Source organism: Penaeus monodon, chromosome 5 (genome assembly GCF_015228065.2).
Source record: "Penaeus monodon isolate SGIC_2016 chromosome 5, NSTDA_Pmon_1, whole genome shotgun sequence".
In the NCBI taxonomy this organism is placed as follows: domain Eukaryota; kingdom Metazoa; phylum Arthropoda; class Malacostraca; order Decapoda; family Penaeidae; genus Penaeus; species Penaeus monodon.
Genome location: NC_051390.1, coordinates 28,773,141 through 28,786,783, shown reverse-complemented (window position 1 = coordinate 28,786,783; position 13,643 = coordinate 28,773,141). Strand labels below are relative to the sequence as shown.

Here is a 13,643-nt window from a genome sequence, read left to right as displayed (position 1 = left end):
AGCTGGTGTGAGTTGCGGTTGCAATTTCATTTTATTGTCGAGTCGCTTATCCATGCCTAGATATATGTACTGTGCATCATCATATTTTCCACCTTGCTCTATAAAATTGTTGATTTTAATTACTTATTTTTATTCACACAGTATGGCCCTCTTCGAGTAACAGTCACACCAGCCACTAAGATTTCCCGTGGACCAGATATCTACAAGATGGACACAGATCCCCGCGGCTTTGTCTGCGTTCTTAATTATAACTCTTTTAAGGATCGTCCTGACCTCAGCCTGGAAGGTGCTGATAATGATATTCTTAATTTAGAAAGCGTCTTTGGAACGATGGGATATACTGGAAATACTTATTCGAACCTTACAGCTGAGAAAACCAAGGCAGCCCTGTCAGATATCAGAGAATTGGATATCCTAGATGATGTAGGATGCGTAGTCTTTATAATCTCCAGCCATGGAATTGGAGGAGAAAACTTCTTAACTTCGGACATGCAGCTCCTGGATGCTAAGTGGTTGTATTCATCTTTTAGGGATTCTGAGTGCCCACAACTTCAGAATAAGCCCAAACTGTTCATTTTTGATATATGCAATGGTTACTACAGGAATAATGCTTACCAAGGAAAGCCAACTGAGTTTATTGCAGAAGATGAACCATGTAAAGATATGGTGTGTATTTATTCCAGTAGCACTGGCATAACCTCTTACACTTTTACCAAGGATGGTACTCCGTTTATTACATCTCTGTGTCGTACACTGGCTACACATGCACACAACAAAGAATTTGGAGACTTGTACAGGATGTTCTTACTTGATTTTAATAGGAGTAATCCCACTACTGTTCCTGAAATGAGAAACCTGTCATTTGTAAAAAAGTTTTTCTTTAACCCGTAAACATCTTCATTTCATATTTCTGAGTAATCAAAGTATTTATTATACACTGATTCAGATTAGTGTATAATAAATGTTACAAAATGTTATGTAGTATATGCCATACTGGGAGGTTCCTTACACACATGCCGAAGCTTTTCATCAACATCTTTGCATCTATAAAATACACCAGAAGTTTGTGTAAATTGCTTTGCTCTACACTAACCTGTGGCATGAAACACTTTCCCATCAGAGGATCACGCTTAAACTTACATTTCACATACAATGAACTTCTGAGTCAGCATGAATGAAGCTTTTGTCATGTAGATTTAATATGTATCGTTAGCATCATGCTGAAGATATATATATATATATATATATATATATATATATATATATATATATATATATATATATATATAGCAAATGTTTTCACGTTGATTTTTAGCACTATTTTCGGCAGATTTTTTTTTTTTTTTTTAATGAATATAACCCTCTTGTATTTGCTTAATACATAAATAAAGGCAATAAACTGTGGAGATTTTTTTTTTCCTTTCCCTTATTTTAGTAAATGGTAAAATAAGTATATTTCACATAGGTTCCTCTTAGCTATGATTTCCTTTTCCTCTGCATTTACACTAAGATATGTATTTGCTTAAGAATGGACTTATGACTCCAAGCATTAAACCTGGCCTTTACGAGAAAGTTAAAATCATTCAATATCTATTGGCAGAACATAAATCCAGGTCTGTGTGTATATATATATATATATATATATATATATATATATATATATATATATATATATATATATATATATATATATATATATATATATATAGTAATGCTAGCGAGGTTTCACGCACGCTCCCCGTGGGTACTCGGTGGAAATTGATTTAGCAATCCAAATCCTATGTTAGATGTACTAGCTTCCGGTTTCATACCCAGAGTGACCTAGGTTCGAGTCCTGGTCAGGGAGGGTTGTTATTTATCGATATAAATGCGGCATTGCATTATTCCATCTTTCATATATAAATATATATATATATATATATATATATATATATATATATATATATATATATATATATATATATATATATATATATATATATACATAGATAGATACTATGTGTATCTATATATATCTCTCTCTGTATATACTATATATTTTTTTTTATGAACATATATATATAATTTTTTGAAAATTAATTTATATATTCTTTTTTGTATAGCTGTGTATTTATTATATATACATATATATAAATATATGTACATATATCTATGCATATATGTATATACATTTATATATATATATATATATATATATATATATATATATATATATATGTGTGTGTGTGTGTGTGTGTGTGTGTGTGTGTGTGTGTGTGTGTGTGTGTGTGTGTGTGTGTGTGTGTGTGTGTAGATAGATAGATAGATAGATAGGTAGATAACTGTATATATGTAAATATATGTGTGTGTGTGCCCACGGGGAGTGAGCGTAAAACTTCGCTGTCATTACTCAAGTATGAGTAGATAGGTAATGTCTATGGAGCTAGTAAGATCCTAGTTGCACACTCCTTTTAGTGGGTCGTGTGGCATGGTTGGTTTAGCACTGGCCTCCGGTTTCATACCCTGAGTGACCTAGGTTCGAGTCCTGGTCAGGGAGAGTTGTTATTTATCGATATCAATGCGGCATTGCATTATTCCATCTTTCATATATATACCTCAGTACATTCTGGCTTAGGATTTGAATTGCTAAATCAATTTCCACCGAGTGCCCACGGGGAGTGAGCGTAAAACTTCGCTGCCATTACTCAAGTATGAGTAGATAGGTAATGTCTATGGAGCTAGTAAGATCCTAGTTGCACACTCCTTTTAGTGGGTCGTGTGGCATGGTTGGTTTAGCACTGGCCTCCGGTTTCATACCCGGAGTGACCTAGGTTCGAGTCCTGGTCAGGGAGAGTGTGTGTGTATATATATATATATATATATATATATATATATATATATATATATATATATATATAAATATAAATATAAATATAAATATATATAAATATATATATATATATATATAAAAGTATATATGAAAACGGAAACAGCCTCAGTAGAAAATGAAACTAAATCGTAACGTTTCGAACGTTACGATTCAGACGAATAATAAACCGAAATGGATCATCCATTTCGGTTTATCATTCGGCTGAATAGAGAGAGAGAGAGAGAGAGAGAGAGAGAGAGAGAGAGAGAGAGAGAGAGAGAGAGAGAGAGAGAGAGAGAGAGAGAGAGAGAGAGAGAGTGTGTGTGGTTCCCCGACATGGTACCTGCTTCTCGTGCTGTTGAGGCTTTTGTTATCGCCACGGTCCGACGGAAGAGCCAACTTCGATTCCTCCGTGACTGCGTCTAGGAGCGGGTTCTCCCTTCCTCGATCTCTAATCTTCTGAAACACTCAGAGAAAGGATCTCTTTTTCCGGACTATGACGTTCTCTCCTCGAACGTATCCGCGGACTTCCTGAAGGAGCAGCTCCCCAGACACGTCTTGCAGCTCATAGCCGACGTGGCCCATGATTTTGCCCGGTCCCTCTTCACCACTCGTGGCCGCTGTGTCTCTCAGAAACTCTCCAACCTCACCTTCCGCAGTCCTTGGCCCCGCTTCTCCGTCACCGATGCTGTCACCAACCTAACTTCCCGTCCTTGACCCCTCACCAGCAACAACTCCTTGACTTCAGTCATTCCTTTGCTCTCCGCCCTCACCCCCTTACCTCCATCGACAATATTTCATCCTTCAACCGTTTCATCTTTTCTCATAGAAACTCCTTGCCTGATGTCTTTTTCCTACGTGGTGCTTTCAACCCGGTCCTCGAGTTCCTACTCCTAATCCTTACACTCCCTGGCGTTACCGTGAGGCCCTACAAAGCCTGGCAGGGAGGATGTTATCATTTTGCCTTCTGACAAGGGCAACTCGGTGGTGGTCCTTGACTGTGCCTGCTATCTGCAGAAGGCCCAGGACCTAATGGCCATGACCCTCCCTCAAATTTCCCCAAATCTGAGTGCCCAAATTCCCCATTTTGGACAAAATTTCCCCATTTCAAAAAGTTTTGCTTGCATTGATTTTTTAATTCGAGTTATAGCTAAAAATACAATTTTCATGTAGTATGGACAATAGGATACTGGCATAAGTCATCATTGGTATCCGCCATGACTGGATTCACAACTGTACCAAATGAAAAAATATGTTAATTATAACGGAGCTCTTTCGTAAGTGAATCATTTGTCACCAAGAAACATTTCATGTCCTTGAAAGTTAACACTAGTGAATCCTGTTGTCTAATGTCGCCAATGCTTTATAGTACAATATAGGCCTAGTCTGTTAGATGTTATTAGTTACTATCAAGATTGTGACATGATACTAAGTAACTAAGCACATATTGATAGCCAACCATTTTTTTATATATATAATATTCCTGCCAAATAACACCGAATTACGACACATATCATTAGTACTCTTTCTTCCAATTCATAGGTCATCATTATATCCTAGCTCTTTTGCAAATATCAGACAATTAGAAACCAATAAACATACCACTGTAAGGTGTTGAAGGCAATCTGTACAATTCCACCGTGACCCCACCTCAGTGATACGGACAGTGACTGTGTGACTCGTGTGGCCAGTGGTGTGTCAGTGTCACTTACTTACTGACTTGCCGCTTGCATCTTGTGACTCATACAGGACGAGAACGCGTCCACTCCCTCATCGTTCGTCCGTTTCCTACTAGTGGATAGCTCTTCATCTTAAAATTATTATATTCCCATAGAAAAATCTGTTAAAATTATTATGTATCACATTACTTAATTTGATGTGTTGAAGAATTACCAAATTAAGAGAAAATCACCAATTTTTCTAGTAAATTCGAGGTCGCATATGAAAATTCCCCCAAAATGGGCCTGAATTCCCCATTTCCTCATCAACATCATGATTTCCCCAAAACTAGGGAAAATTCCCCCAATCTGGCAGCACTGCCTCCAGAATGCACCCTCTTGTGGCCTGGCTAGGGAAGTTCCTCACTCCCCTTTTTGGCACCTTCTTTCCTGCTCACCTTTCCCACTCTTAGGACTTCATCTCCCGTATCCGTGGTGTCATGTCGGTGACCATGATGAGCTTGGATGTCGACTCCCTGTTCACCAAGGTCCCGCTTGATGACGTTCTCGCTTTCCTTCTGAGGAAGCACCCCACCGAAGATCCTTGTCTCCTCTGCCCACCGACGCCTTCCTCTGCTGATTGTTCTACAATACATCTCCAACATTTTTCCTGCATTTCAAAACATTCGTTGCAAATCAAGTGGGTGCATCTAATCAAGTTTCAACACCAGGACAGTGGTGACACACCCCATTTGAGAACAACCCTGCTTATGATGCAACAAAAGGACTTTTGGCAGAAGATTTGCTGACACACAGTCGATGGGTTAATGGGGAACCTTTCCTTTGGCTTGATGAATCTGCCTGGTCCCACGAGCAGTTGTTCCCAAGTCAGACACCCTGAGCTCTTTAAGAAAGAGAGCACATTGGATGTCAACCTGCCTTAATTGAATCAGGTACGGCAGATCTTTTGATGCATTACTCGGCATGTTCTCAAAAGGGCAGTAGCATGGCTCGGTAGATTCATCTCCTGGCTAATAGGCCGTTGTATGAAGGAAAGTGTGATTACTCTCCCCCATCTATTAGTGAATGAACTGAGTCTTGCAGAAGTGATCTTGTCCTTGGTACTGAAAAGACACTATTCAGATCTGGCTTCCTTGTAGCAGAGCCAAAGGGCCCCCGCTCAAAGTAAATTGTATAGGTTGGAGCCGCAACTGGATGATCAGGACTCATGCATATACAAGGCTGCACATTACATCAGGATTTTGGGAAGGGTTGGTCAGAGTTGATCCTCCTGCCAGCAGCCGACCATGTGACAGTGCTTATTATCCTCAATGTCCGTGAGGACATTGCTAGAAATTCTGGAAGGGAACATACCTTGGCATGCTTAAGAGAACAGTACTGATGTGTTGCAGGGAGGACTAAAACAGACCAATTTCCCCAGAACTGCTTTGTCTGTCAGAAGGTGAATAGTAAGTCTATTCTGCAACATCTAGGGGATCTATCAGTGGAACAAATTACTCCAAGGAAGCCATTCTTTGCTGTTAGTGGGATCGACTGTTTTTGGGTCATTCCAAGCTTCTTTAGGGCGCAAGACAAAGAAAAGATATGGATGTCTCTTTGTATGTCTCAGCTGTAGAGCAGTACATATCGAACTTCTTCATTCTCCTGATATTCATGCTTTCCTTAATGCAGTGACCAGGTTCTCTGCACAATGTCACTAATTTTGTCCAAGCCAATAAGGAACTAAGGGAAGTATTTGCAAGCTGGGGATCTAGATCAAGACCATAAAAAGCTTCAAAGAAGGGGCATAGAATGGATTTCCAGCCACCTGCATCTTCACATATGGGAGGTGTATGGGAACAGCAACAGTCAATCTGTTATGTCCTTTCCTTCATTATTGACTGCCAGAAGATTAATGAGGAATGCCTTACCACACATTCTGTGAGGTGGAGGCAGTCTCGAATTGTCGGCCAATCACTAGTGTCTCCAATGACCCTAAGGGCCTAGAGCCATTGATCTCTGTTGAATCGGCATCATTGGAAACATGCTCAGCTTTTGGCAGACTACATTTGAACAAGGTGGAGGAAAGAGTATCTACACTCACTTCAGATGCAGCATTGTCATACAGAGAGTTCCTGGAATCTTGAGGTGGATGATGTCTTAGTGGTAGAACCAATGCTTCTCCTGCAGTCGATGGACTTTGGGGAGGTTCAAAAGGACTGAATTCATACTGTTCATGGAGTCATCCTCTGCCCTGGAAGGCCGGAGATACCACCTGCAGGAACATAAGGTAATCCATCCCTCTATTGGGCATTTCCCACCCAAAGTGGGGGTGTGAAGCCACATCTAGCCTTGTGGACCACATAATGGCTGAGATTGTTTTCACCACCCAGCCCATACACAACAATGTCAGGGAACAGACAGTCAAACACAGCTGGACAAACAAGAAGCACTTTGCCTCCATATACTGTGCCAGCTATTAACAAGTTGACAGTATGCTTGTGACATTTCAAGGCATGACATCTGCTCTACAGTGACCAGAAATTCACCAAGTATATCAGACAACTCGGGAAATCTATGTGTTGAAACCATTTGAGGTATATTGTAGTGTAAAATGAAATAATAGTATATGTATACGGGTGGGTGCTTCATGTTCAGGGTGATGTAAAGCAATCATGTGGTAGCCTAGCTAGTGTTAAGTGCATTGCATGCCTTCTTACTTGCAGCTACCACTACTGGCTAGCCTGGTGTGAAAAGTGAGCAGCTGTGCATAAAACTCCCCTGCCAGCTCATAATCTCTCCATCATCAAAACTTCTGAAGTGTCTCCTTGTGGCCACCCATGGAAACTAGGTACCTTATGGTACTAGACTGACCCTAAAGGTATTGTGTGGACATGACCTAGATTTGTACTAACTCCTTTCCCCATGCCCCTGTGGGGAGGCAGGCCTTGCCATTTTGCCTCCCCAAGATAGCCTAACTGGCAGCAACCATACAGATGTTGGTGCTGGGGGGAGGGCACACATCCATCTTACCCAACATGTAAGGCAGGCTGTGGGTCCCATTGAGTTGGCGACCACTGGGATTCCGTCAGAGAGCGGGGGTTACCCGTCCTCCCGTCTCCGTCCCGGCGGCCACCAGCCTGGTGTGAGGCTTATGGGGCAAAACCCACAAGACTCCCACAGGTGGATTATGGGCTTACAGCCAGCCTACCTTGACTATATGGGGCAGTGTCAGTGGGGGTGGCAGAGGTGGCATCAACCCAGAGTGACTGCCTGAGGTTAAACCTCAGGCAGACACAGTCAGGGTAGGGGCTTTGAACGTCTGTTTTTTGTGACAGGACGATCGGTTACCACTACTGTCGAGGGAGCTGAAGCAGCAGAGAGTTGAGGTGGCTGCTTTCTTGGAAGTGAGAAGACCTGGCAGCATCACAGTTAGTGTCGGTGGCTTCACTTATTATTAGTCGGCCTGCAGCAATGGCCACCATTTCCAGGGAGTAGCCACAGGCATCTCCAGCAGATGTCAAGCAACAGTAGTAGAGGTCACTCCAGTCGATGAGCTTATATTTGGCTTCATGTTTCTTATCGCTGTGTACGTTCCTTCTGATGTATATAAACTTGATACAAAAGAGATGTTTTATGCCAAACTTGCATTCGTACTGTTCTGGGTGACTTCAATGCAGTATCTAGCTGTGACCGATCTGGCTATGAGATGTCGGGGCTCCTGGTATCAGTGTTCTGGCCCACATTGTTGGACTTGGTACAGCAATATGGGTAATGTGGCCAAGGATTGATTGATTATTCAAAATTATCTGCCGCGTCAACAGCTAAGGTCATTAGCAGCGAATGCCTTGTTAAATAGAAATATTAAAATATTTAAAACTTTAAAAATCTATGAATAAATATTTTACAAATAACAATAAACAAATAAAAAATCAAAGCATAAATATTATGCTTTAAGTATATAAAATATTGCATAAACATTATGCATAATTAAATTTTATTGAAAAATATTAGTCTCCTGAAGGAAACTAATAAGACCCTCTATGTCACAATCCTCCCCCAATACATTTTTCAGTGTATATGGGGGAGATAAGTACATACGTCTTTGGTCTGAGAATGTTGCACATCTTTCCACTACATGTGCGATCGTTAATGGCTCTTGGCATCCTTCACAAAGTGCTTGACTTTTAGCCATCATCGGCCCATGAGTCAGTCTTGTGTGCCCGATTCTTAGTCTTGTTAATGCAACTTCCACTTTTCGGTTAGGGTGGATGCTAGTCACCCAACTGCCAAGGTCATCTCTAATCTCTCGCAGTTTGTTTCTGGAGGTATGCCTCCATTGTTCCTTCCATTTATTGCGAAGACAACTCCTTATGCTGGGTTTCAGGTCGGTGTGTGGGAGAGGAAAACGAGCATCACAAGGCTGAGCAGCAGCTGCCTTGGCCTTCTGATCAGCTCGCTCATTCCCACTGATACCAACATGCGCTGGCACCCAACACAGTTATCTTTTTGCGTGTTGACATCAGTGCAAGCCAATCTTGAACCTCCCTTACTACTGGATGTGATGAGTTTAAGCTCTTGATTGCTTGCAAAGCACTACGAGAGTCACAATATATCACAATAGAATGGTTCGTAAGATCTCTAGTCATCTTAACTGCTGCAAGGATGGCATGTAACTCTGCAGTAAAGATCGAGGCTGCTAGAGAAAGACTGCCAGATGCAGTCTTCCTTCTGCTCACTGCTGCAAAGCCCACACCATTTTCAGATTTCGAACCATCTGTATATATTGCCTCTGATCCTTGGTACTTAGAAATATGCTGAAGAAATTTCTCTTTGACTTCTGCTTCTGATTTCTCCCCTTTCCCAATTCCGACCAAATCCAGCTCGACTTGATTAGTCCAAGGGGGGAATTGGGGAATTCCAACAGCCAGAACCTTAGTGAGACTCAAATTAAGATCTTCCACAAGATTCCTCATTCTCCTACCATAGGATCGGCTATCCTCAAGGGGGTTGAAAACCAATCTGGATGTAGGAGATCCCGGAATCCTTTGTAGTCTCGTGTAGTAAATCAGGTTCATGTAGTCCCGGTGTAATGAAAGAGGTGGTTCTCCACTCTCAGCATACAGGGATTCCACAGGTGAAGACCTGAAAGCCCCAGTACAGATTCTGAGAGCTTCATTATGAACCGAGTCCAACATCCAGAGAACAGTGGGAGTTGCAGAAGAATACACCTCACAGCCATAATCAAGCTTGCTACGAATAAGCGCTTGATAAAGCCGTAGAAGCGTTGTGCGGTCTGCACCCCAAGATAAATGTGAAAGAACCCGCAAAATACTAAGCGCTTTTGTAGCCTTCACTTTTAACTGTTTGATGTGAGGCACCCATGTAAGTCTTGAGTCAAAAATTAGACCCAAGTACTTCACCTCTTGGACAAATTGCAGTGGGTTTGCTCCTAAATAGAGGGAAGGGTGAAATTTTCCTCGTTTGTGGAAATGTATAGCCATGGTCTTGCTTGGAGAAAATTTGAACCCATGATATGTTGCCCACTGTACAACCTGATTTATTGCAGCCTGCAATAACCGATTCTGGAAGGACTAACATGTCAAAAGTTAGAAGAAGAGCTGGTATCGACTGTTCCAAACCATCAACTTTTTTCTTAAAACATTTTACTGCCACTACATTAAAATTCTCTAGTTCCTCTAACAGTTTCTCCTCAGAATACCTCATCAGGTCTCGGGAAAAAACAATTCCCTTACACTGATTGAGGGTTTTGTGAGGAGAACATGAAACTTGAGCCCCAGGAATGTCGCATATCGCACGCAGACGGTCACTCTCGTCTGGTGACGAAACCTCAACTATCAGGCTACCATCTCGCTGTGGGTTGATGCGAGGATCACGTTGACATACTTCAACAATTTTTCGATTTACTTCGAAAATATCAAGATCCATGATTGATACACCATCAATGATCTTTACTACTAGGTACTTACTATATGAAATGTTTTCATATTTACCAGGTAAGATTTCCTTAGTGGATTGAGGAGGACTTTTCCCCTTCTTACCTGGTTTGGGAGCCCGGGAACCATTACGATTCCCATTCTTGCCCTTTGGAAGCTGGAAAGGTTCCAAAGTGACAATACGTGATGTTCCGGAGGGAATGGTCGGGGGATTGCGTAGGTCGTCAGGGAGAGAGCTAGATCTTTGTAAATTTGTAGTACTCATACAAAATTTGAATTCTTCATTTCCTCACCCCCCACCCACCATGGAGTCCAACGAGGGGAAGCTATAGTTGGGGTTCAAAATCTCCCAACAGCCACAGGGGTAATGAGGAAATATACGCAGCCACTATTACAGTACTGATGGCAGTCGCGGGACCTATGCGCCACCGACTGAACAGTGCCTGCCTGACCCCATCCACATTTGACCAGCCGATTGACTTGACCTGGCCTTGATCAAGCCACCCGTCTAACCAGAACAAAGGACCAAAGAGGTGTGTTGCTAGCTGCAGGGCGCAGCGCACAGCATCGCCCAACCTCCAGGACTCCCGTCTCCTGGTAATACGGGATTCCACGCACGGCAAACACACGTGGGAGAGCTCTCCCCAGTCCAAGATGGAACGAACCAGGGGTGGGTGCACCATCCCCTCTCATAGGCCCCGGTGCACCAGGAAGCCCCCCCCAGTATGGGCAGCCCTCTGGTCCGGCTCACCAGATCATTGGGACCCCAAGCCCCCCCACCGCGGCAAGGCGGCTTCCGTTAGGGGGGTGTGGCCAAGGAGATTAACCACATCCTCATTAACACTCGCTGAAAGATCCTCCAGAACTGGAGGGTGTATCAGAGAGCCGAGTTCTGTGGAACTGAGAATAGATTTGTTGTGGCTACTCTCCAGGTCCACTTCAGAATCTCCCGTCATTCCAATGAACACCTCAGTGTGTTTCAGGTGGACAGATTGAAGGAGGAGGAGTGTGTCCAGGGGTTTACTGAAGCTATCTGTGGTCGTTTTGCAGCACTCAGGGGCCTGATGGACCCTGTTCTTCTGTGGGACACCTTTAATTGTGAAACATTTGATGCAGCCCAAGAATGATTGGGGAATGCTCATGAGCAAGACAGAATTTCATCTCAAAGGAGACTGGAAGCCACAGATGCTTGTCTCACAACTCAACTGTAAGAGGATCCCAACTTGCATCGTTTCCTGGTGTGCAGGACTAGGTCACAGTTCAGAAGGGACTAGGAACAGTTTATCAGGAATCTTGCAGAGCTTGAAAGTCATTTCCTAGTAAATTACTTGCATCCTGCCTACCAAGCCCTGAGAAAGCTGAACTCCAAGCCCTCCTCACAGACGACTGCAGTCCACTCAGTAAGTAGATAATCTCAGATCCTGCTGCAGGTGCATTGGTCTGAGCAGTTGTACCAAGTTAATCTGCGAGCAATTAACTTAGATGCTGGCAGTGTCGAGATTACTTAGCCAGGATCCACACTCTCTGACTGAAGTCAGGGGATGCGGGACAATCTTCAAGCTAAAGCAGTGGGGATCTACAGCATCCCAGCTGAACTTCTAAAGGCTGGGGGAGAACCTCAGGCAAGGGCTTGCATGTTGTCCTGTCTGCCTGGCAGACTGGTACCATTCCCCCTGACGTGCTGAGGGGTGTGGTCATCCCTCTCAGGAAGGGGAAAGGGGATCAGTGGGTGCTAGGGGATCAGTGGGTACTGAGGGACCAGAGGCTGGAGCAATCTGGATTCACTACTGGTAAAGTCCATAATAGATATTCTGGTGCTTTGAGTCATTGTAGAGCGCCGTTGTGAGTTCAGACATGGGCTGCTTGCAACTTACATCGACCTCAAGAAGGTGTTTGATACCATACATCGCAAATCACTCTGGGAGATCCTGAGACTAAGAGGGAGTCCAACAAGGATTATTTGATTAATAGCAAGCCTGTATACTGGTACTGAAAGTGCTGTAAAGTGTGGTGAGGGCCTGTTGAGCTTCTTCCCTGTTAGTTCAGGCAAGGCTGTGACCTTGCACCAATACTTTTCAACACTTGCATGGACTGGATACTGGGTAAAGCTACTGTCCAAAGTCACTGTGGAGCAATTCTGGGCATTATCAAGGTTACAGACTTTGCCTTCGGTGATGATGTTGCTATTCTATCTGAATCTCTGAAAACCCTAGTGGCAGTTCTTCATGCATTTACCACTGAAGTGAAGCCCCTGGGGCTAAAGGTCTTGACCAAGACAAAGATTCAGAACTTTGGGGGCCTGCTAGAGGTCACAGAGAACTTTATATGCCTCGTTAGTGCAGCTCATGGGCAACTCAGGGCTGTCAGACCAGCAAATCAGTAGACAGATTGGCCTGGCAGCAGGGTCATAAAGAGACGGGCCGGGCCCCTGCCTGGCGGTTCGCCATGAGAGACCCTCGTAGGTGGAAATGAAGGGTGGATGCAGCTCTGCGCCCCTGCCGACGTTAGCTTCCCAATGGTGAATAAATGATAATGATATAAGTGAACCCATAGAAATGAGGCGGATCTGACGTGAAGCCTTTCTTTTCATATATGATGTGATGTGTCATACTGATAAAAGGATAAAAGTCTTGAATGGAAGTTAGTGCATGTCATATGTCCAGAGGTTTCACCATGTTTACCACTATAGTAAAGTGAGTGTGACCACTGTGAGTTTAATTTTTATCATAGTCGAAGGACGACTACATACGTATACTTATCTATCTATCTATCTATCCATATACATACATATATATATACGTATATTTATATAATATATATATACATACATATATATATATATATATATATATATATATATATATATATATATATATATATATATATATATATAAATTCGTATATACACATGGGATGGAGAGGAGAGGAGCAGGAAGAGACCGAACCTCATGTGTAGGTCCCATGTCAACAAGGACAGACTCTGGTAAGGCGTCTTCTGTACGCATCTTTCACATGAAAATGTCAGAAATTGTTTCTTTGTTGTTTATTATAAATATTAATGGCAACTCAACTCCATCTTTTCTATGGAGTTGATGACGTTGTCATGAGGTATTAATACATGATTGGTGGGATTTCGTAGCTTGTTCTGCGTATGTGCAGGATTAAGATTAAGTTCAAAAG

The 13,643-nt window shown here is 42.6% G+C and overlaps 1 protein-coding gene across 1 annotated transcript in view; it reads left to right on the top strand.

Moving 5' to 3' along the window:
- Window positions 1–1,399, top strand: part of LOC119573149 (caspase-8-like) — a 107,358-nt gene extending 105,959 nt beyond the window's left edge. The window contains exon 7 of the mRNA XM_037920208.1: window positions 142–1,399. Within this exon, the coding sequence (XP_037776136.1) occupies window positions 142–891 (750 nt within the window). The 3' untranslated portion in view covers window positions 892–1,399. The remainder of the gene's footprint in view (window positions 1–141) is intronic.
- The last annotated feature ends 12,244 nt before the right edge of the window (window positions 1,400–13,643 follow it).